The sequence below is a fragment of the Pelobates fuscus genome, chromosome 3 (genome assembly GCF_036172605.1).
Source record: "Pelobates fuscus isolate aPelFus1 chromosome 3, aPelFus1.pri, whole genome shotgun sequence".
NCBI lineage: Eukaryota > Metazoa > Chordata > Amphibia > Anura > Pelobatidae > Pelobates > Pelobates fuscus.
The window spans coordinates 101,353,335-101,377,007 of NC_086319.1; the positions used below are offsets into that span (position 1 = coordinate 101,353,335).

Below are 23,673 nucleotides of genomic sequence, written 5' to 3' on the forward strand. Positions count from 1 at the left end.
ATACATCTGTGGAGGTTCAGGACTCATGGCCTGTTCTAGCCAATGCAGTGATCACTGAGTTCACAACGCTACTGAGCAGTTTTGAATTAAAAAGAGCTACGTATGATTTCTTGGAATTACTGTGCCTAAAGTGTACTTTTCCCAAGGTTTTTCTTGAGATTCATAAACCAATGGGGAATTGCATGGTGTCCTGTCTCACCACATCTTTAGTAGTTATGGTTAATAGACCAATCTATCTTTCAGTCCACTTTTTCTTTTCTTTTTCTTTTTTTACAAACCTCTTGGACTGAAAAGATGTATAACAATCTTTAATGTTATCTCTGGAAAAGCAAGCTTTGCTAAAATAATTGTAGCTGGCACTCCGACTATGTATATAGTGGCTGTATGTTGATTAACCCTATCTCTCAGAGTAGAAGGTTGAAGCGACTCTGCAAAATATGCAAGGATCCCAGAAGGTAACAAAGACCTCAGATGATGAGTGCTATGCTTGCTGTGTGGTGGCCCATGTGTGCAGGCAAAGGTTTTTACTTACCAGAACCTGTCCTTCACAGGTGCCACCGTCATCTTCCACAAGGTCCTACTCAGCTCCTGGTGTGTCATTTGCTAGAATCCACCATGTACGCTGTAAACAACTTTGCTTTTCTGGCTCTATAGTTTCCCTTTAACTAAAGTCAAAATTTGGTTGGACCGAACAGCTCTACTGCAATCGCCTGGATGGATTTGGTGTGTGGATTAAAATTGCTGCTTTTGCATTTGAATTCTGAAAAAAGTATGGGATTCAAAAGATTCACAAAGCACTGATTTTAAACTTAATAGGGAACAATGCGTGAAGTAGCATGCACATTCGCCAATTATCATTCACATGCTTTCATCCAAGCAAACGATAATATTAAGTGCTATTTGCCCACTAGCAGCCAGTGGGAAAATAGCTAAAAAAACAAACAAACAAAAAAACAAACAAACTCAATGTTAGGGTTAATTAGCCACCACATTAAATAAAGTAAAAACCCTATGATGAGTCAATAAGAACCCCATATTACAGTAAGGGGGTTTAAACTCTTCCGATGTCATGCCTGCTAAATGTTTAAGACTAGCAACTAGGAAGCCATTGCTGACACGTAGCCAGCAGGTGGGAATATTTTATAAAATAATTGGGGGCAGGCATCCCCAAGCCACTGACCATGGTATTAAAAATATTTATGAAATACTCATTTTGACTGTGTTGGAATTTCAGTGAAATTCCAACACAGTCAAGAGATAATCCTTCAATAGACGTCAATTCTGTACTTTTGCGCATGCAACAGTGATGTCTGCGCTGAAGAGGATGTTGCCAGATCAAGATCCATGTTTGTGTGGAACAGGTATCTGTAAGTCAACTCACCTTTCTTTACCTGCTCCCCCCCCCCTACGCCCCAGCAACTGGACCCCCAGAGGGTCCAAATACCCAAATAGTAAGTAGTGGTGTGTCCATCCCTCCGCCACCCCAGGGGGCTAGGGTTCCCCAATACTCTAGCCATCCCCCATTAAAAAAAAAAAAAATCCTACCTACCCCCTCACCTTGATAGTGAGGGGAAGAGCATTAAAACGAATACCTCTAAAATAAAGTATACTTGCCCATCAGAAGTCTTTTCTTCTGATTGTTCCAAAATTAGGCCAAATTTAAATCCATAAATCCCAATGCAACTAAAATAAAATAAAAAAATTAAAACCCAAAAACTTTGGATTTGCAAAACACCGCACCAAACAAACAAACAAAAAAAAAAATCTAAAAACGCTACATGAGTCACTTTTCTTGAGACCTGGCTGGCTTGCTAACCAACCAATCAGAGTGTTCTTCACACACAATTTAATAACTGGCATTGCCCGGAAAGCCTAAATGAGGGCTTCCCACGCTATGAGAGCTCAGTTGGCACAGAACCCTCTACGGGTGAGGATACATTAATTTAATAGCAATGCGATTTTGAGATTTTTTTTTTAGGTGTTTTTTTGTTTTTTAAAATTGTGTGATTTTAGTTGTTGATATATGGATTATTTAGCCTTTTTTTAGGAATTTGTTATAAGAATTGGAAGAAAGCAGACTTCGTATGGGCAAGCATAACTTTTTATTTTAGGTTGATTATTTTCTAATCGGTGTGGCTAGAGAATTGAGGACCCCTAGCCACCCAGGTAAGGGGAGTGGGATTATTTAAGGAAAGTGGACATGCTATTTCATCCCCTCTCCTTCCCAATTGTTTAGAGACCCCACCTGCAGTCAATTACAGTGAAGGACATTACAGTGAATGGTCGCCCCGACCATGTCCCCCCTCCCCTTATTTCACAGGCCATATCTCATAGGGATGGGGCCTTTATTGCAACTGGACAGTAATGACTGCCCAGTTACTAGCTTTAAAAGTGTAGTAGACATGCCCCCATTTGCCTCATGCCAGGTGGGGGCATAGGGAGATGTCAAACCTATTGTAGTATGTGGTCCTATTGTTGCCCACTGGGTTTTAATTTAATGTGGCAACTGGTTTCCAAGTGCTTGCCAGCCTCTACAAAGTTAACCCTTGCTCTACTTGGTTTTTAACTATTTCCGTTCAGAATAACACTTAGTCCGTATACAAACCATTTAAATGCAAGTGACATCAATGTGAACCCTTGCAGTGCCAGAAAGCACATTGGAAAGCACATTTTCACACCCAGAGATTTATTCAATGTGGTGATTTGTGTGTTCGGAATTGATACAGTGAAGAAATGTTTTATCAGCCGGTATATATGGAATTGCTCTGTGAAGGAGAATGGTTAAGATTTTAGTTTTCTAGTCGCTGGAGAAAAAAGTAGATGTGACCAGCACAGATGGATAGTGTCTATAGGTAAAAAAATAAAAGAGAACTCCAAAACCTTGTACATATAAAATATTAAGTGCAGTGCCAACTGAGATTTGGGCCAGTTATTTGTGAGCTGTGTGCTGGTATAGCAGCTTGATGCTGGCACTTGGTGGGTTAATGCTTTCCTGCAGACATGGTAGTGATGGGGAAGTGTCAGGTTGGTGATGGGGGTGTAGATGCTGGTGACTGCAGTAGTCCTGGCAGAGTGGGGGAGGACCAGCTATGCTGATGCGGTTGCACAGAGATTGGCTGTAGGGGAGGAGCCTGCACCAAATGCAGCATCCTCCTGTATCCAAGCAGCAGCACCGCTATCAGGGGCAGGATCTTAATCAGGATCCGCACCAAAGGGCTGGATCATCCCCCTCCTTCAGCAAGGTGAGCATCGCAGGGGCCCCGCACCCTCCACAAACCATCACTCACCGCAGTATACTGTGTACAGAGCCCAACGCTGCAGCCCCGGCCATCGGTCAGCCTACAAACTGCGGAATTCAGCAAGTCCGATACCTCGCCAGGAGCGGTGAATTACTGCACACCCAGGGGACGGGAGCGCACTGAGCAAGGAAACTGCAAATACAGCTCAACTAAATCCAGAAACACCCCCAGCAGGACCGGCTCCCAGCCAGCCCAGGATCTGCAGCGTCACACTATCCCCTGCACTGCACCCGCTGCAGGACCAGCTCCCACGCACTGCACCCCCTGCAAGGCCAGCTCCCACGCACTGCACGCCCTGCAAGGCCAGCTCCCACGCACTGCTGCTGGATCAGCACCCACGCACTGCACCCACTGAAAGATCAGCATCTTCGCAATACAAGATCAGCATCACTGCATTATCGTTAAGTGCCTGCAAGAACACTGTCACCATAGTCACTGCATGGTTTGACGCATTTACTGGAGCATCCTCCCCTCTGCTTGCTTACAGACCGGGTACCAGAAGCTGAACTCTGAGTGTTGGGAGTGGACGCGGTGACCTGTTGAGCCTCTGGGAGGATCAGCATGTACTAGAAGTGTCACAGCTCCCCTTGGATCCTATCGCCCGGCTGAGCTTCCCCCGTGTCTAATTTGGAAAGGCAGCGCCATGGCGAGCTCTGGGCAGCTCCACCTTTGCTGAGGCTTGCCTTGGGGATCATGGATACTCGCATGTTCGTTTCTGCCGTTCAGAAACCTTACCGGGCTGTAAATGGAGGAGGACATAGATACCCGCAAAATTAACAACAGTTTCCTGCGCGACCACAGCTATGCAACAGAAGGTAAGCGTCCCAGAACGGAATCCGCATTCCTGGGCTCTGATTCCATTGCCATGGCAACCCAGGGTTCGAATTCTGCCCTCCATCATTCACTTTTAATTAACCCTGGCCTGGAAGCCTTTTATTTATAGAGAAATTGTTTTTTCTGCAACATCTATCACTTGTTGGGAATCAAAAGCTGGCTGGGGTGCTGGGATTTGCTACAGTTTTCTTTAGTGGTTCCTCTTCTCTGCTCCTGATCTGGGCCATCATGTTAAATACTACACTGTGCCCTGAATTCGAGCTATACAAGATTTGTTCATTAGACTGGTTAGATAATAACAGGTGGGGTGATGTGTCAGGCTGTGCACTTTGCTTCAGTTCATATGTTACCTAATGCAGTCATTTGGAGTCGTTGCATTGTACAGAAGGCACCTAAGATGCTTTAATAGGATCACTTCCCATGACTGTGGGTGGGCAGGGGTTTGAGAGATTAGTGGGTTATAATAGGGTGAGATATTTTAGAATATTTTTTTTAATTACAATAGAATGCCATCTTCTAATGTGCAGAGAAATTAAATAAATTAAAAATTATGAAAGGACAGTTCCATTATTAATCGCTTTACCCTTGAATCATTGGGTGTAAAGTTCTAAATGCAGCACTCAGGGATCATTTCATTGGTATGCATGATAATTACTGTACACACAGTATTTTCCCATAGTATTGGCATCTATACATAAGGTCCCTTGTAAGGTATAATTTATTTTTTTTAATAATAGAGTGTGTGTGTGTGTGTGTGTGTCACTAGATGCATAGATATAAATGAGCAGTAAATTAGATTGATTAATTTATTATTTTTTTAACTTTAATATTATGGTTACAGTTATAGGCCAGCATGGCATTACTTGAGTATGCTGTTGGATATTGGCTTGGTGCAGTCAGAGGCCTTAGTCATACCCAGAATTATGAGCAACTAAGAGCAGAATTTCAACATTTTAGCCAGAGAAGCAGTGTTTGTAAAACATCTCTAATACCCTTTAGATCGGCAATATACAAAAGAGTGCAATCAAAATGGCTTTACAAGAAAAAAAAAATGTCAATTTTAATGGGGCTTGGTTCATAAGAATGCAGTGTCATTACATCATTTATTCACGTGAGTGTTTGCTTTTAATGGTGTGGTTAGAGATTACACAGAATCAATAAGCACATACATGTAGTGTACCCAAACTCCCAAGCTTAATGTTACTAATGGATTGGATTGGTAAGATGGTCAGCCGGCATTCACAATGTGCAGTTTCCTTTAGTATCTCCATGGCTGGATTATCGTCACTTAGTTTTACAACCTACTTTATTTAATTCCTACTTTATTTAATTAAAAAAAAAAAAAAAAAAGAATTATATTGATTAATTTAATTTTTTTTTTGTTATCCAATTTGACCAATATATTAGCAGTGAATCTTTTTGGCCTTGTTTGTACAATACATTTGTCAATTCTCTGCAATATATTAAGTCAGGAAATAAAAATTCATCCTACGTGTGGTATATTGGAAATTCCATCGGGTAAATTTGGAAATCAAAGTTGAACCTTACAGCAAAACCAGACATCAGTGGCATGTAGGAGCTGGAAATACTGTAATTTTGCTAGGATATGACGGACAATAAAATCCCATCATGTTGGGGCCCCTCTCATCTTGCCTATTCACATTCCATAATACTAACATGATTTGTGTGCAGGTTAGTATTGAGACAAAGTGGTTTATTTCCAAGCTTTCAATACCCGTCTAAGGATATGTAGTATATAACCTTCCTCACCTGACCCGGTATTTGAGACAGACATTGCAAAGGGTTAATCATGACAAGTCAAAAGGCACAGATCCTAAACAAGTTGCAGGTAGGACCAGGAAGTATCAGAATTAGATTTAATCACACAGGAGTAAGGTTTCCTCTCTGTGTCCTTACACAATAGGATCTCTATGCAGTAGTTTGCAAATGTGACCTATACCAGCAATGATTCACATAGAGACCTGGATTAGGATTTTTATTTTTTTTTGTCTTGCTCACTTTTTAGTACGATAGACTACACCGTATACTAATATGCATTTGGTGTGTTTAATGGTGTATGTATTTGTGTGTGTAATATACTGTGTGTGTGTGTGTGTATATATAACCATTTTAATTTTCTATTATGAAGCCAATTTTAAATTCTACTTGCCGAGACAGATTGTTCTTTTAGGCGTTTATCATCACTAAATGCTGCAGAGATGACTGTTCCCAGGCCAGTAAGAAGAAGGTAGTGATAACAGATAAGACAGGAAATTAATACAGTGTATCTCGTATGACTTTAATAATCTAACATGGCAGCTTTAATCTCTACGGTTGATTGGCATGGGATGTGTTTGAGCAGAAGGCTGCTTTGCTGCATCATGCTGTCATCGTGGATAAAAATGTTTTTTTTTTTTAAAAAGACAAAAAATATATATAGAGTTTTTAAGGAAAGGAATCTTAATAAAAATATGCTCATGTGCAATTAACCTCTGCTATTGCATAATTGACCTTGTCTTTATTTCCAACGAATTCTCAGTGGGAGTTTGCTTTGTTTAACCCTCTGAGAATAGGGTGCCCTTGTCTGCTTTCTCACCACACCCTAAAACGTTCATATGCTGTAACCTGAAAGGAGCTGTTCTTTGCTAAGGGGTAAAGGCTAATGAAGACTTGTCACTCGTGGCCTTCATTACAATAATGCATCATGTTATTAAAGCTTACCCTGTAAATCTGTAACAGTTTATAAAAAACAAAAAAAACTACTGGTATGTGAATATTCTACTGAATAGCAATAGATTTTCTCACATAATAAACTAGGAAATGTAAATGTAATAAAACAGACAACACATCTGTTGAAATAGAAATCTGATCAAGCTTGATTTTTGTAGCTCCGATACATGTTTTTTTTCCTTCGTGTAGTATTGTCTGTCAAGTGGGTGTGGTACAGGTGGGACAGGGGACACCATATGAGATGTCATTATGGATACACAGCAGAGATAATGTGTTATCACAGACATGGCCATGCAACGCTGATTCGATTTGTTTTAACAGACCCCTCTGAGGACCGAGCCAGCCTGAATGCACAGCAACATGTTTGGACTTATATTGCTGGGTACCCAGGGAGCACACCACTGCGCTCTATATTTAGTTGTAACTTGAAATGCTGCAGTCATTTCACCAGTCAAGACTTTTTTTTTTTTCTTTGTGCAAGTGGCAGATACCAGAAACAAAATGTGCTTGTTTATATATCTATCTATATATATTATGCATGCTATGCATCTATCCAACAATGGAAGGAGCAAGCATTCTAAGTAGGCCCATTCTGTGGAATACATGATTAGTACTGGTGACAAGAACAGGTCCACACCCTTATTTATGGTAAATTCTTTGTATGGTTCATCTGTAACTAGATCTTTTAGCTCGCTCAATAGGAATAGGGAGGACAGGAATTAGGCCCTTACACCGTTTTGGATTAAAATTAGAACAGTTTTCTGCCATCTAACATTTGGGCAAGAATTATGGGAAATATTAATAGTGCAATAAGGTGTTATAATTGTATCTCATGGTTATCCATACTTGCTCTGTCTGAGAATGTACTATAACGAAAAATCAAAGTCAAACGTAATGACTAATAACGAACAATATACAAACTAGATAAATGCCTCTATTTTCAGTTTCTCCTCCTGGAGTTGCTGCCAATAAATTTGCAGTATGTTTTGATAACCGCAGTCAAATATTTATTTTTAAGTCCTATAATATTGGGGTCCCAAAAGGCATTTTTTTTTCACAGCTGCAGAATGCATTCGTGTGAATTTTTATATTCATTAAGCAATTACTGTATTCTTGTGTGATGTAATTTTTCCCTACACCTATGATTTTTTTAGACTAATTTCCTAGTTGGGGAGCATCTTGAAACCTATTTATGCTCCCCCTTGAGTATTAAAGGTAAGTATTGCTTCCTGTTCTGGTCTCCATAATGATGCTCGGCCTTTTGTACACAGTGTGTATTGTTCTTCTGCAAATGTACAGAACTGCATACCACCCAAAAGTCCTGAGTTTGGGACGACAGTCCTGCATTTATGGTCCTCTCCCTCTCTCCTACGTTTGGTTTCTAGTAACTGCCACTAAAGACACTAGGAGACTCTCTGCAGAAAGCATGGGCATGTCAATAGATGTCAACGTAGGGCATTAAGCCCATGCTCAGAGTGTTTCAGCTGTGCGCATGGTCTGCACAGGGTGGGGCGGGCCACAGTGGCTTTTCTGTCAATTTGGCATGCATGCACACATAATAATGGCATGCATCTTTTTCAGGTGGTTTGTGTCTTGTTGTTGGCCTTAATGACTTGCCCAGGCCAACTGCTGTCTGTAAGATACTCTGGAAACACAGCTGCCCAGACAGGATAATGTATAATTAATATGGACTAAACAGCCCAATCTTGTCTAAACTACATCTTTTGTTCCATAACTCCTGGAATAATGTTTGTACCCTGTCTTTCAAGCTGTAGTGGAATTGAACACTTTTACAGATTTTGAACATATGTGCTGGCCAGCTTAAGGGTTATAGGAGTTACATTCCTGTGCAGCATCCGCTATGAGCACATTCTTTTGTTAAATCATGCTGAGGGAGATGTTGATGAGAGACAGCATTGTAGGTTATGTATTAAGTGATCAATTTTAGGCTCTCTTTCTGGTGCTTTTCCCATTTACACCCATTTATTCAATCATTTGTGTAAAAATCTAAATTTCGGCATCTTTGTCACTTTTATTTCTTTGGCTATCTTTATTATGTGAATTTGTAATTTCACAGAACAAAAAGTAAGAACTTTATAACCAAGATATTGTTTGTATTCAGTATCACTTGCTGACATCCGGCAGTTTTTTTGGGAATGTATACAAGTCCTTTGACACTCTTCTGAACATTCCACATTTGAATAATCCAAAAACAATTATCATATAGGGTTTTTTTTTCTTTCCATTATATTATACTTAGAATTTTGTATTTCAATAGTTAGTAACAATGAAATGGACTGAAATTAAACCCAAAATAGGAAAGTCCCCCCCCCCCCTCCCCCCCAACTACGTCCTTTATCTTGCTTTCAGTACCTGTACATTTTCCATGAGTACTCTTCATCCTTTTTTGCTGTGCTCAACCCACCCCCTGCTTAGGTCACTGATTTCTACACCTTTGATCTCATCATGTTCAGTTCAGGTAGAAGAGATTGAAGAGGGGGATCTGTACCATGTATGATCTAGGTTTGTTTAAACCCTTTCTCCTCTCCAGCTGGACACTCTGGTTCCAACTTCTCAGTCCCTGCTATGACGGGAAAGATAAGCATCCCATGGATACCACTGTTCCGCGTGCTTCGCTTCTGTATTTAAGTTATTGGCATTCGTAGCTTCTGCAGCCTCAGTTTCCTTAATCCTTGTGAACCATAGCATTTAATTTGGTACATTGGGATTCTTACAGATTGCCGGCACAAGGGACTTGGCTGCATTTAGCACGTGTCTCATGATTAATTTCTTATATTTTGATATGGGTGCAGGGGAGATATGTAATAACACATGCTTTGAGAGCCAACTCCTCGTACGAATTTGAAAACTTCAGTTAGAACCCTCTTGACCATTTTCCAGTATGGTTTAATCGTGGGACACTCCCACCAAATATGCCTGATGTTTCTCACCTCACTCCCTCATCTCGAGCAGCTGTCTGATACTGTGGCTATGTAGCTTCTCTGGGGTGCAGCACCAGAATGAAAGTAGTTTGCGGTTAATTTCCTGAGACCAGGAGCAAATATCGCTTTTATGTTGGAAAAGCCGCGCTTTCTTCCATTGTGAATTTGAGAAAGTCTTCCCTAAAAAAAATTTTTGGCTCCCAAATGTGTTGTTCCCAATGTATAAAAACGAGAGATGCTAGAGTGCATTTTTTTCCCTCAATATAAATTCCTTCAAATATGCATGTCATTGTCTCTCACTAGCTTCTCTCTTGGCACATGATTTTCAGTAGGGACAGAATTAATGGTGGCACCTACAAATTGAGGCAGATGCTTGGAAGTGCGACTTCAATCAATCACTGGCACGTCAGGGCATGTGTTCCTGGTTGTGCCCTAAGGTTGATCCTGCTCTGCATATTGTTGGTCACACTGTGCAATACGGTTTTTAGAGCACAGTGTGCATATAACACTGCGCAATGCGTGCTGCAATTTTATACCAAACCTGTCCAATTTAAAACTTGTAGTCAGGCCCTCTCATGCAAGTCCCCTGTGTTTTTAGTTAAGGTAACCACAACCCCTTTAAATTCTCTAGAATTAGAGAGTATATTTGCAGTTTAGATTTCTGACCCATAAGGATCAGATGTTTGAGAGAGATTTTATTTATTTGTTTTTGTTTACCAAGAGGAAAAAGAGGCATAAAAATTCTGGTATAAACTATTTTTATACATTTCAATTAAAATGTACATTTATTTACTTATGATGTGACGTTCTAAGTATGGGTAAACTGTAAACAAACATGTATTGCCAAAAACTGTATATAATTTTTAATACAATTGCACATTTTTGCATTTGCTCCAGTGATCAGCAGTTTTGTTTCTTTACGCAGTACTAAAGGCTTTTTTCCATGTAAGTGCTATGTAAATACACCAAGCTCCAGTATGTGGTGGTGTTTAGTGACCGCACAATACATGCTAGTTCATTCCATTGCACAGTAACATGCTATTATTACCAACTGTCGGAGTTCAACAACTCACTGGCCTGCAGGCCTGTTCTTGAACAATTGTAATAGAAGTAATATAATGCAAATGATACATTGATCTCCAGTTCTTCATTTTGGCAACAATAAGCAAATACATTAATGAACATCTCCCCACTGTACCCATCATATCAAAACAATTATTCTTCACCAATAACGAATTACTGTTGCCTTAAGCTCAAATGAACATGGCTAATTTGCACTTTTTTTTTTTTTAATGAAGAACAGAATTGTACAAAATTTGCATGTTTCATAATTTGATACTTTCTTTTGGTAAATTGTGGCCTACAGCAAGAATGCACTCTCTTTGTGTAGCATGCAACATTTCTTTTTTTTTTTTCTTTTTCTTTCAATTTAAATGAGTTGCTGGTCTTCATAAAGAGATCTTTATTTAGACATTTCAAATTATATGCTGTGAATTTATGCTAACAAGACAAGATGGTCTTATATCAGGATACAATTTGTACTTAAAATCGCTGATCTTTCCCTTCTAAAGAATGATCTCAAAATATATTCACGGAAAACTAAATTTTTGTTTGTACCTTTTTATCTGTATAGTGTCTCTTAATATTATATGGCACCATGCTGTGCTTTGTTCGTAAACACAGAACACTGGGGTAAATGCATTGGGAAAACGGGAAAATATTGTTTTCTTACCTAAAGTTATTCTTAACAATTCCCAAAGAACATGCCAAGCACCATAAACGATGTAGCGGTGCACTGTAGTGGTCTTGGTGCCTGATGCCTCCCCAACTTAAGTACTCAAACTGTTTTTTTTGACTGGGCGCTGTTTCCGAAGTTTAGCTGCGCCGGGCTTAGTTCAGACGAGCTAATGGAATCTCCCACCAGAGGCCTCTGGCTTTCACTTCGGACAGTGAGATGGCAGGGAGTGGCACAGACCCCAGGTATGAAAACAAATCATTAACCACATACATTGGGGGAGTCATGGTACTCCAGGTACGATAACCACTGCTTGAAGTTTTCCTTTAAACTATGTTTCAAAATTTCCACATGCCCACTAGCGTTTGACCAGTGAAAATACAGCTCTGGCATGCAGAAATTTACCTAGTATTAATATTTACCCAAATTAATATTTTCATTTCACTTTCCCTTTTTTCACTTTATTTTTTATTATTAGTTAATTTAAAAAAATGCATGTTGGTTAATAAGTCACCGCAGCCATATAAAAGGCGAATAGACTCTATAGTTGCCCCGTTTGTCACTTCAGATTGTAGTTAATTCTTCCAAAACAGAAGATATATGATCATGCAGTTTAGACAACATTCTGTTATGGGTCCCCGAGGGCAATACGACAATGCTTTATTTTAATAATTTATTTATTTTCATTTTGGGGCACTCACCAAGCTAAAAGACTACATTTATTTGCTTTTTTAGTTCCTGAAAACTAACATTATATAATACGTCTAGAGCTAGCCTCTCGCTCATTCTGTGGTAGAGTTTGCATGCGGTGCATCACAAAAAGATCCTGTGTGACCAGTTTTCTCAGCCTGCTTTAGCTGTCAGGTGCTCTTTGTTCTTGACAGTTCCTTTACGCGTTTGTAAAATGCCCTCAGTTCTTTAATACAGACCCAACCAATTATCCTCCCGAGACTCCCTGGGCCGTATGTGAAGAACTGGGAAAAAAAAAGTGATCTGACACTAGTGACACCAGTTTCCAAGGCCTTGCAATGGGCTAAGAATATTTCACCTTAATGCTTCCTAGTCCATATATGGACCATGCATATATATTACCTGCTTCTTTCTAACGAGCCCCTTAAAACTCCTGTTTCACCTTTTTTTTTTTTTTCCAGTTGTGTACTGTAGTCGGTTGTGGTGATTAGTCACGCTAGCTACGGGATTCGAGCTAAATTTAAACGTTCTAAATCCAGCAGTCTTCGAAATAACCTAAATCTGTTTCAGACCCCAATTAAGTACCTTTCCCACTTTCAGAATGCTTTTATGTGAGATTATTTGCAGTCTCTATTTGCAGTGTTTTTGAGATCACTGATAACTTTTTGTGGTTTTAAGCTATATACTATTCTGTAGGATTAAATCAAATCTGGCTTTATGGTATTGGTGTGTACCCCCATATATCCACTAGGGATCGACAGATATTGATGATTTTTTTTTTTGAGCCGATACCGATAATCTGTGAACTTTCAGGCTGATATTCTGCACATTTACTGGTTTGAGAAAAAAATAATAATTGGTAAATGCACAAAATATGCACGCCAGTCAATTTTTTTCGTTTTGAAGAATGTTTATATGTGTGTGTAGTGGATGCAGTGAGAGTATTTGATTAGTAAATGCAGTGTGTTTGTGTTTGGGTAGTGGATGCAGTGTGTTTGTGTGTTAAATATGTGCGGTAGGAACTCCCTCCCCCCACCCCAGTGTTCCTTTTCCCTTCCCTGTACCTTAGTTCCTCTCTTTCTGCCCATAGTGTTCTTTCCCCCCCCTCCCCTGTCCCATAGTGTTCTTTCCCTCCTCCCCTGTCCCATAGTGTTCTTTCCCTCCTCCCCTGTCCCATAGTGTTCTTTCCCTCCTCCCCTGTCCCATAGTGTTCTTTCCCTCCTCCCCTGTCCCATAGTGTTCTTTCCCTCCTCCCCTGTCCCATAGTGTTCTTTCCCTCCTCCCCTGTCCCATAGTGTTCTTTCCCTCCTCCCCTGTCCCATAGTGTTCTTTCCCTCCTCCCCTGTCCCATAGTGTTCTTTCCCTCCTCCCCTGTCCCATAGTGTTCTTTCCCTCCTCCCCTGTCCCATAGTGTTCTTTCCCTCCTCCCCTGTCCCATAGTGTTCTTTCCCTCCTCCCCTGTCCCATAGTGTTATTTCCCCCCTCCCCTGTCCCATAGTGTTATTTCCCCCCTCCCCTGTCCCATAGTGTTCTTCCCCCCCTCCCCTCCCCTGTCCCATAGTGTTCTTCCCCCCCCCCCCCTCCCCTGTCCCATAGTGGTTTTTCCCCCCTCCTCTGTCCCATAGTGGTTTTTCCCCCCTCCTCTGTCCCATAGTGTTTTTTTCCTCCCCCCTCCCATCCCATCCCATAGTGTTTCCCCCTGCCCCATAGCTTTTTTTCCTCCCCATAGTGTTCTTCCCTCCCCTGTCCCATAGTGTTTTTTCCTCCCCCCTCCTTCTGTCCCATAGTGTTCATTCCTCTCCCCCCTCCCATGTCCCATAGTGTTCATTCCTCTCCCCCCCTCCCATGTCCCATAGTGTTCTTTCCTCCCCCTCCCTCCCCTGCCCCATAGTGTTCTTTCCTCCCCCTCCCTCCCCTGCCCCATAGTGTTCTTTCCTCCCCCTCCCTCCCCTGTCCCATAGTGTTCTTTCCTCCCTCCCTTTCTCCTTCCCTCCCCTCTCCCAAAAGTGTAACTTCCCCCTGTCTTGTCTCCCGCAGTACAGGAGATTCAGTCTCCTGTACCTGGCCGGACTGACAGGAAGTGCTCTCTCATTGAGTACTTCCTTTCAGTCCAGCCGGGTACAGGAAACAAAAGTTCCTGCACCACTGTGTGCCCACCTCCTAACGGTCACTTCAATCTAGCGCCCCCATGCTGGTGATTATCGTAAGATACCAATATTTATAAAAAAAAATAAATCGGAATATTGGACGATATCGGCAAAACAGATAATCGGTCGATCCCTAATATCCACATTTACTTATTTAAAATAAACTGATCTAAAAATACAAAGACTACAGAATCACTAAAGCATGGAAATACTTTTTTCTTTATATATATATATGTGTGTTCTAATTTAACTTCTAAATACAAAGTAATTTGACACACACGATGCATGGCTAGTGCATAAAATAAGGGCTAATCATTTATATACACAATTTTCTTCGGGAACCCAAAAAAATAACCCTTTATCAGGCAAAAATAAAAATCTAATTAGATTGTTCAGCAGATGCAGATATATTGTGGGAAGTGGATTTAACGTATTGATGCATATAAGATGCCACTTTCCTTTCAGAGACTTTTTGGGGGAATTTTAAAATTTTTGTAACTAGATCTGCCAGCTCGTAGGTGGATTTTTGAGAATCTGTATTCCTAAAACGTCAAAGTTTTTAAATTTTGCTGTATGCGGCTACTGGCCCACATTTAAAATGCTTGTTTGAAAACCAGGTACATGTATCAAAATGCATTAAAACTATTACTGCAGCTTTAAATTATGCCTTGCTGCACAGATATTGTTAGTTATTTAAGGCAGCACTGTAACAGGAAGCATTAGATACCGATGTATCATGCAGGAGGTGTAGATGCATACAAATCCGTTATTACGGAAAGCATAGTTCTTCCTTCTGTACCAGAGTGGTACAGAAGGAAGACAAGTGGTCAGTCAGAAACTCCACATACTTTGCAGAGGTCATCTTTACACCTTTGGGGACCCTAAAGGGGCCGACCAGCTCTCTTCCCATTATTCCGGCTCAAAACATGACTCCACCACCGCCTTTCTGACATCGCAGCCTTGTTGGAACAGGGTGCCCGTCCACCAACCATCCACTACTCCATCCATCTGGACCATCCAGGGTTGCACGGCACTCCTTAGTGAACAGGACTGTTTGAAAATTAGTCTTCATGTATTTTTCTGCCCAATGCAGCCGTTTCTGCTTGTGAGCATTGGTTAGAAGGTGTATGCACAGTTGCAAGAGTCTGGAGGACTCTACACCTTGATGTCCGTGGGACTCGAGAGGCACCATCAGCTTCAAATATCAGTTTGCTGCTATGTAATGGTATTTTAGCAGCTGCTCTCTTGATCCGATGCATGGATCTATCAGAAATCTTCCTCAATGTGCCTTTATCTGCACTAACCTGTCTGTGCTCTGAATCAGCCGCAAATCTCTTAATAGTGCGATGATCACACTTAAGTTTTCGTGAAATATCTAATGTTTTCATACCTCGTCCAAGGCATTGAACTATTTCACTCTTTTCGGCAGCAGAGAGATCCTTTTTCTTCCCCATATTGCATGAAAATGGTGCTCTGCTTAATAATGTGGAACACCCTCCTTTAGTAGTTTTTCCTTAAATTGGACTCACCTGGCAATCTAATTATCACAGGTGTCTGAGATTGTTTTCAGTGATCAAAAGAGCCCTAAGACACAATGCCATCCATGAGTTAAACTGAAAAACAAAATATTTAATCTTTGTGACACTTAAATAGAATTTGCATAATAATTTGGAACAGGGTGTAATCCAATTGTTACCAATATAAACGGAGGAACACCTCTGTATATATTTGCCTTAATATTTTTTTTAAAATTCTGAGTGCATTTTTGAGTGCATGAATAGACATAGCTGCTTACTCTGCCACAATAGCGTTTCGCAAGCATAAACATATCACATTTGTTTTACATTAATGGCATTCAATCAGTGCACATTTTTTGTGTATAACTGCATTAACAGAGCGTAGCTTTATAATGGTTATGTTTTATAGTTAGATTTAATAGCTTTATCTGCGCTTTTTAAGATATTTATGCACGCTAAATAGATACAAGGTAACTGTTTGAACCATAGAGTGAAAGCACTGAGTTTAAAAGATGGTGATAGGATAAAGAGACAGTGGAGAGACAAAACATAGTCAGAAGATGCAGTGGTACCAGTGTGAGATATAGTTCAACGTTTAGAATACATGCTAGGCCATCCGAGTATTTAACGTTTGTGTATAGTTTTGTTAATGGAGATAAATCACCGCTTTGGGGCATTAAACGATGTGGCAGCACTACGTTGCCTTGGTGCCCAGCCCCCCAGTATGCCCAAGCTGGCTAGAGTGGTGTTATGCCGCCACGTGGAGCAGTGGCGGGAGAGACTAGGGCGTGGGTTATGCTTAGTGGGTGATGTTGGGTTGTAGGCAGCTTAATATGGGTGTTGGACTAAGTGGAGTAAGACAGGTTTATCTACACATTATACTGGGTCTCTTAGATCTCAGGTGAAAGTCTCTGTCAGACGTGGCTTGCTTGACAGCCCGCTACTGTAGTTGGAGGGTCAGCCGATACCTTGGCTGGGCGCTCCGCTTCCATGTGTGTACTGTCCAGCAACTAATGTCCCGTACATGCTCAGGGACTCCTCGTCCCGCACCGTATCATGGCTTAAAGGAATAGTCCTTCGCTTCTGGACCAGTTGCTGGTGTGCGGATTGCGAGGTAGTGGAACGGTGTGGCCTCTCGGGTCTACGCAGTGGTGCCGTCGTCTATGTTGGCTGTGAGGGGATGTAGGGCTCTCCCGGAGTGGGGTGCTGCGCTTCATGTGGGTGACCAGTATTCCTGCATATCCGAGGGGTAAGTTTTCCTGGCTTTTTGCCTTTCGCGTTCGTTTCGCTGCGGGTACTGGTTTGCTGTTCCCCCGTCTCCTCTGCCATTTTCGTGCCTGCCCTGGAGTTGGTGTTGAGGTACAGTATTGCGACCCCGAAGGCAGATGTCGTGCCAGGGCTCCTTGATGGGAGTTGACCTCCGGCTGGTGCGGGTGGCAGGCCAGCTTGTGTCTGTGGGCGCTGTGTGTTGCCAGCGCTGTGTTGTTGCCGGCCCTCTCAGTGCCGTTAGGGCGCGTGGCGTCCGCCATCTTGATTGAGGGGTATAGGCCGCAGATCGTGGTGGTAACGCTGCTGGGCCTCGGATGACCTGCCTCAGAGTTGGGACCGGGATCACCCCCGCCGGTCTAGAGGGGGAGGGGGGAGGAACAGGGCCAGGTCTTCACCGATTTGGGCCTCTGGCCGGGTGCTGCTCACCACCGGAGAAGGCTCCCTCAGGTGCAGAGAAGATTTCCCCTCCAGGGGACTGGAGCTCGGAGAGCCAGCCTCGCCCTGGATACAGTGCCCTCCGTGCGCTGAGTGCTCATGCTGTCGGTCTGAAAACTCGTTGAAAATCATGCTTTTAAGGGTTGAGAGTGTAAACTGGCGGGAGCTGCTCGTACTTGCGACCGTCCAGCTCGGCGGTCCGGCCCCGCCCCCATATTTGCCTTAAAATGTACGGCGGTACATGATGAACAATTGCATTCTTTGGTTATAATATTTGAATTAGCATTATTAAATGTAACTATAACATTACATCATATGCAAGTGCTACAAATCGTTTTGTTGCACTTTATATATTTTTCCTTGGTCGTATATATTAGCTGTTATCCTTTTGAGTTATTTTGACCTCTGATTTCCACACATACATTCATTTATGAACCTAGTTTTTTTGAAGTATTGAAAAAGTTAATATTTTATGGGAAGATGGTGTATTCAGCAAGGGCTCTCGCTGCCTTGAAAGTACAATAGATGTGGCCACTCAGAGAAGCTTTAACATTATATGAGGTTTGGGGGTGAGCCAGACCAGCAGCATTGTATAACATTCCAAATACATTCTATATTTGGGCTGGCTGGGCACCATGGGAAATCTAGTCTACCTATCTTGACCATAATTACTTCTGTGTCTGCCGCTTATACAAACATAAGGAATATATAATTCTGCCAGGTGCGTTTAAACCACACCTATAAAATTGTGTTTTCATATAAGAAATAAAGTTGAATGTCTATGTATATGTGTGTGTGTGTGTGTGTGTGTGTGTATAATATATATATAATCCACGGGGGAGAGGGGGGTTTGCGAAATGCAGAAAACAAAATAAACACCAAATCATTTAACGAATATCTGTAATGAAATTAAAGTTGACTAGCCACACAAAGGTAATGTAGCTTTCTGTATGTATAGAATGAAGACATTTTTTTATTTTTTTTTAAATGAGAAATTTTGATAGCTAAGCACGATGGCTCCCTGGCGAGAGTGAAATGGGAAGGTATTAAAGGGAGAGACGCTTCAGGGAGGATCAGCATAAAGTGACTGCTGGTTTCAGCCTGGCTTTTAACTGCATTTTAATGCGCCTCATGCATATTGAGTAAGTTCCATTTATAATCTGTATTTTTTAGTTACATTGTACTGCCAGTCTATAGCGTAATGCGTTTGATAATTGTAAACGATAGTCCTAGTAGCAGTGAGGAAGCAAAGGACCTTCCAAATGCTAACCTAGAATTCTTTCAATTTAATAATGTCTTTTGCTTTTAATAATCACTGCTTCCCTGTGTAACACAGTAATAATGAGTCTACATTAAGATAATGTTTCTAGAGAGCTGGTGAGAGAAACTTCTGATTTGTGTAACAATACCAAAAAAAGCACGCCTAAGCTATCGGGTTTAAAGTTAACTCCAGACAAAGAAGTACTTTAAAGTTCAGTTTTTCTGGGCACTTCTGTGTTTTGTTTTTCTTTTCTGAAACGAGTTCCTGAGGGAATGGACCAGTGTTTCTCAAATTTCATTCCTTAAGGATCCCCTTAAAGCAGCGGTGGCATATATGTCCCTTCCTTTAAGGGGAACTTCAAAGGTTTTTTATTTTTTATAATTATTATTATTTGATGCTTCTCTTAATTTAACAAATATGTTTTGAGATATGAAAAGTAAAATTTGTACATACAAATCAAATTGTTCTATCCTGGAATTGAGCCCCTCCATCTTGGCTCCACGTCGTCCATTCTCATAAGCTCTGCCGTTTGCTCCTAAAAGAGGGAGTGTGGGGGAGTTGGTTATTCTCTGTAATGCAATGTGTTTCCTGGCAGTGCCAAGATTGATCTGAATTGTCATGTCAATTGTCAAAAGTTTAATTTAAAATCTTCCAGCGAGCATTTAATTGGCTGAGTGAGGCAATTCCCGCACACTCACAGTAAGTTTTAATGGTAGTGTTACTTTAACATAAGATAAAAGTGTTGTAATTTCCAGAAAATTTATAGTTCCAATTTAAAACTGACAAGGCATCACGAGAGATATAATTGTAGAATACCTGGAGGTTACTGTTTGGTCACCCATGCTGATCTATGACAGGATATTGAAAGTCTGCGCAGGATGAGCATCATAATGCCTAGACTACAGATATAAAGCCAACCACTCTAAATCACAAACTGCACCAATAAAAGAGACCACCTATGGGGAACATTATTATTACTATTGCCATTTATATAGCACCAACAGGTTCCGTAGCGTGTTACAATATTATAAGAGGGGGGGATTTAACTATAAATACTACAATTAGAGGAGGAGGACCCTGCTCAAATGAGCTTACAGTCTATAGGAGGTGGGGTATAAAACAAAATAGGACAGGAAATAGCAATGAAATAAGGTGGGAGTGAAGCAGAGCTGGAGGAGAGAGTAGAGTGCTGCCCTTTAGGAGAGAGACAGAGACAGGTATGGGAGGTAGAGGTTACTCTTTTTTTAAGGCACTTAACCCCTTAAGGACACATGACATGTGTGACATGTCATGACTTCCTTTTATTCCAGAAGTTTGGTCCTTAAAGGGTTAAACGATTGAAGACAAGGGGAGAGTCTGATGGCGGTAGGCAGGCTATTCTATAGGAAGGGAGCCACCCGCTAGAAGTCCTGCAAGCGTGAGTTGACTGTACGAGTGCAGCGGACAGGATAAGGTCACGGGCAGAGCAGGGAGACCGAGAAGGGGCATACTTGTGGATATGTGAAGAGATATAAGAGAGGCTAGAATTGTTCAGTGCTTTAGAAGTATGGGTTTGCACTTTGAATTGACTCCTATAGGATACAGGAAGCCAATGTAAGGACTGGCAGAGGTGTGAGAGAACCGACTAGAGAGGAAAATCAGTCTGGCGACAGCATTCATTACAGACTGTAGTGGGGCAATACGGCTTTTGGGAAGACCAATTAGGAGAGGGCTACTATAATCCATGCAGGAAATTACTAGAGCATGGACAAGCTCCTCGGTAGCATCATGTGTAAGAAAGGGGCGGATGCGGGCTATGTTTTTAAGATGGAATCTACAGGATCTCGCAACATGCTGGATGTGAGGCTCAAAGGTGAGGCCAGAATCCAGTATGACCCCAAGACAGAATGCTTACAAGGATAGATACCACTAACTTGAAGGGAGAGCAAAAGAGGAGGATCAGTATTAGGAGGAGGAAAGACGAGGAGCTCAGTTTTAGAGAGATTCAGAAAGTGGGAGGGCATTCATTCAGAGATGGAAGAAAGGCAAGCAGTGACACATTGCAGGATGGCAGGGTAGAGGTCCAGGGAGGAGAGATATATCTGGGTGTCATCAGCGTACAGGTGGTAGTGGAATCCAAATGAGGTAATAAGTTTGCGAAGAGAGCCAGTATAAAGAGAAAATTGCAGAGGACCAAGGACAGAGCCTTGAGGGACTCCAAGCGAGACAGGACGAGGGGAGGAAGTATCATTAGAAAAGGAGACACTGAATGAGAGAGAAGAGGAAAACTACTAGAGGGCAGAGTCACAGAGACAGAGCAATTAGTATAACTGCACAAAACCATGTGTGTGCAAGGCCTACTAAGTAATACTTTTGCCCAGCATTGGAGTTAAATCCAGGTGTTGGACCATTTGTGGTGACTTGCTTAGAAATTGAAGATATGCACATCTCGATTTTGCGCAAGATTTTTGCGTTTAAAATAAATATTACCCTAGATGTTCCAAACGATAACTAAATGCCAGAATGGAATTTTATTTCATTTTTCTACGCTTCCCATTCCACCCATCTGGACAAGACTGGCACAAAAACACTTTACGGAAGGAAACCATTGTTCAGTCATCCCTAAATTTAACATTTGGCATTTTGCTTCCGTTACAAGTAATCGAAATCATGGTGCAGAAAGTGTGGGCATTTTATTAAAAGGCTTAATTTTTGACTTTACAGATCAGAGATGTGTATGAGCTATTTTATGTGCACCACCTTTGCATCTACTTGGGCTGTTTATGAATATGCTGTAGTTGCTTCATGAAAAGTCAAACGACCTTTACTATTTTTTTTGTAAAAGCATGTGTTTTTAAATGAATGAGAAGATAACATTTTCTAGTGCTGTCGATTGCTTCTACTTGACAGCAAGCCATGTATAATTCAGAGCTTGTTAGATGTGATTTTCTCTATTTTTCAGCACCATGGATAGATAAGCCTTGGAGTACCCTTACTGCTTGCAAAAGATTCTACAGGCACATTCTAGTCACTAGTCTTAAAAAAACATCCATACCAGCCTCTGCCAAAAGGAAGGGTTTTAATCCTTCCCTATTGTATCTTATGCATGCGAATATAAAAAAAAAAAAAAAAAAAAAAAAAAAGTATTAAATAAATAAATTAGACAGTTTTATTATTTAATGACAAGTAATTAGTTTTGGGTTAAAATCCCTAAGGAGGGCACATAAAAGGTTAATCGTTCTGCTAAATGTAATCTGTCACTCTGGCTTTTAAACTGTGTTGTGAGCTTTATGTTGAGGAAAATATTGAATATAATAAAAAAAAAGTATGTGTGTGTATATAGATATAATACAAATACACTAAAATGTGCTTTAAATATTTATTTTATTTTGCAAGTTATTTTTACTACTAAGAAATATTTAATTGGCTTTTTGTTTTTTTTTAAGCTTGCGCTACCATTTGTTGTATTTTAAGGTGACACTAAGCATATTTTTAAAATGTTTGAGAATTTGCAAGCAGAAAATAGATTTTTTGAAATTTGCTCTGTGCCAAAGATACCTAAAATTGACTTAGAATGTTTTATTTTGGGGTTTAATTTTTATAATTGCATGTTGTACATTACTCTACAAATGTAAAACATGGTACATTAATAAACCTTTTTTTTTTAAAAAAAAAAATTAAATACATAGTGTGAACCATTTATTTGTATCAAAATGTAGATATGCAACTTTAAATCCCCTTATGATTTTTTTTTTATAAATCCTTTTCTTTTCTGTCAATTACTAGCTTGTATAGAGCTAGACTGATATTTCTACTTTTACATTTTTCACTGTGCTGCTAGTATAATAAACATTAAATAATTTCATATTGCATTTTGCACACATCGACTATGTAAAAACATATATAAAATTTATAATGTGCAGTGATGTAGAGACAATTAGGGAAAAAATGCACTGAACTGCAAGGCAATTCTCGATCTCTCCAGCGCTGATGGGATATACTGTATAAATATTTTAGTTGTCTTCTACTCTAGGATTAACAATTACAACAGTATGTATAAGACTTCTAGACTAATGTGTCTGATTCACTGCCCTCTGGGTAAAGGGAAAAAAATGAAGAAAAATTATTTTGATTCATTCTCTGCAATTTCGTTTTTCCTTTGCCCTTGCCCTGTTAAAAAAACCATGTTGGCAGCAGTTATTGTTCTGCACGATTCTGAAATGAAAATGAAGTCAAGTCCCTTTCTTCCCTTAGGCCACAATGTAAGTATTTCTAAAACCATTTCATGATCGTTAACTGCCATGACTATAAATTTTGAAGACAGAACTTGCATTTATTCGAGGGACAAAAAAATCATGTTCTGGGATTCTAAACATTTGCCGTTCCCCTTATTTTACCAAGTCAATGCAGCTCACATTTTTTTTTCTTTTTTCTTTGTTTTGTTTTATTTGAGATATTTAACAACCCATTTTCATTTCTCAAAGACTACAGTGTCCAATTTCAATATAGTGTTTTGGATGATTTCTTGGCTTGGTTTCTGGTACCTATAAAGAAGAAAAAATTGAAATATGCCTATGAATAAGCTGCCTGCTCGAAAGCACAACCATAATCTGCTAGCTCTTATTCTAGCATCTTGCATGCAGATATGATCAAAAAGACATTTTGGTTCCATGTTTACATGGTTACTTCATGCATCTTTGAAGTAGCCGTGGTGCTTGGAGTCTGCATGTGCCACAGTTCAGTATGTGGTGTAAGCTTCCCTCAGGCAGCTATGTCAAATCTGTGCATAAAAATGGTCTGCATGTATAGCATGCTGGTGGCACAGACCATACTCT

General features: G+C 40.6%; 1 protein-coding gene across 2 annotated transcripts in view; it reads left to right on the top strand.

Moving 5' to 3' along the window:
• The window catches only part of PPP2R2B (protein phosphatase 2 regulatory subunit Bbeta), a 275,434-nt gene that overhangs the window by 127,261 nt on the left and 124,500 nt on the right, over positions 1 to 23,673 (top strand). Inside the window, exon 1 of one of the 2 annotated variants that reach the window (XM_063447386.1) lies at positions 3,121 to 4,114. The exons of the other annotated variant lie outside the window; for it this stretch is intronic. Coding sequence (XP_063303456.1) covers positions 4,045 to 4,114 — 70 coding nt within the window. The 5' untranslated portion in view covers positions 3,121 to 4,044. Of the gene's footprint in view, positions 1 to 3,120; positions 4,115 to 23,673 lie in introns of those variants that run through there. 2 annotated transcript variants of the gene reach the window in all.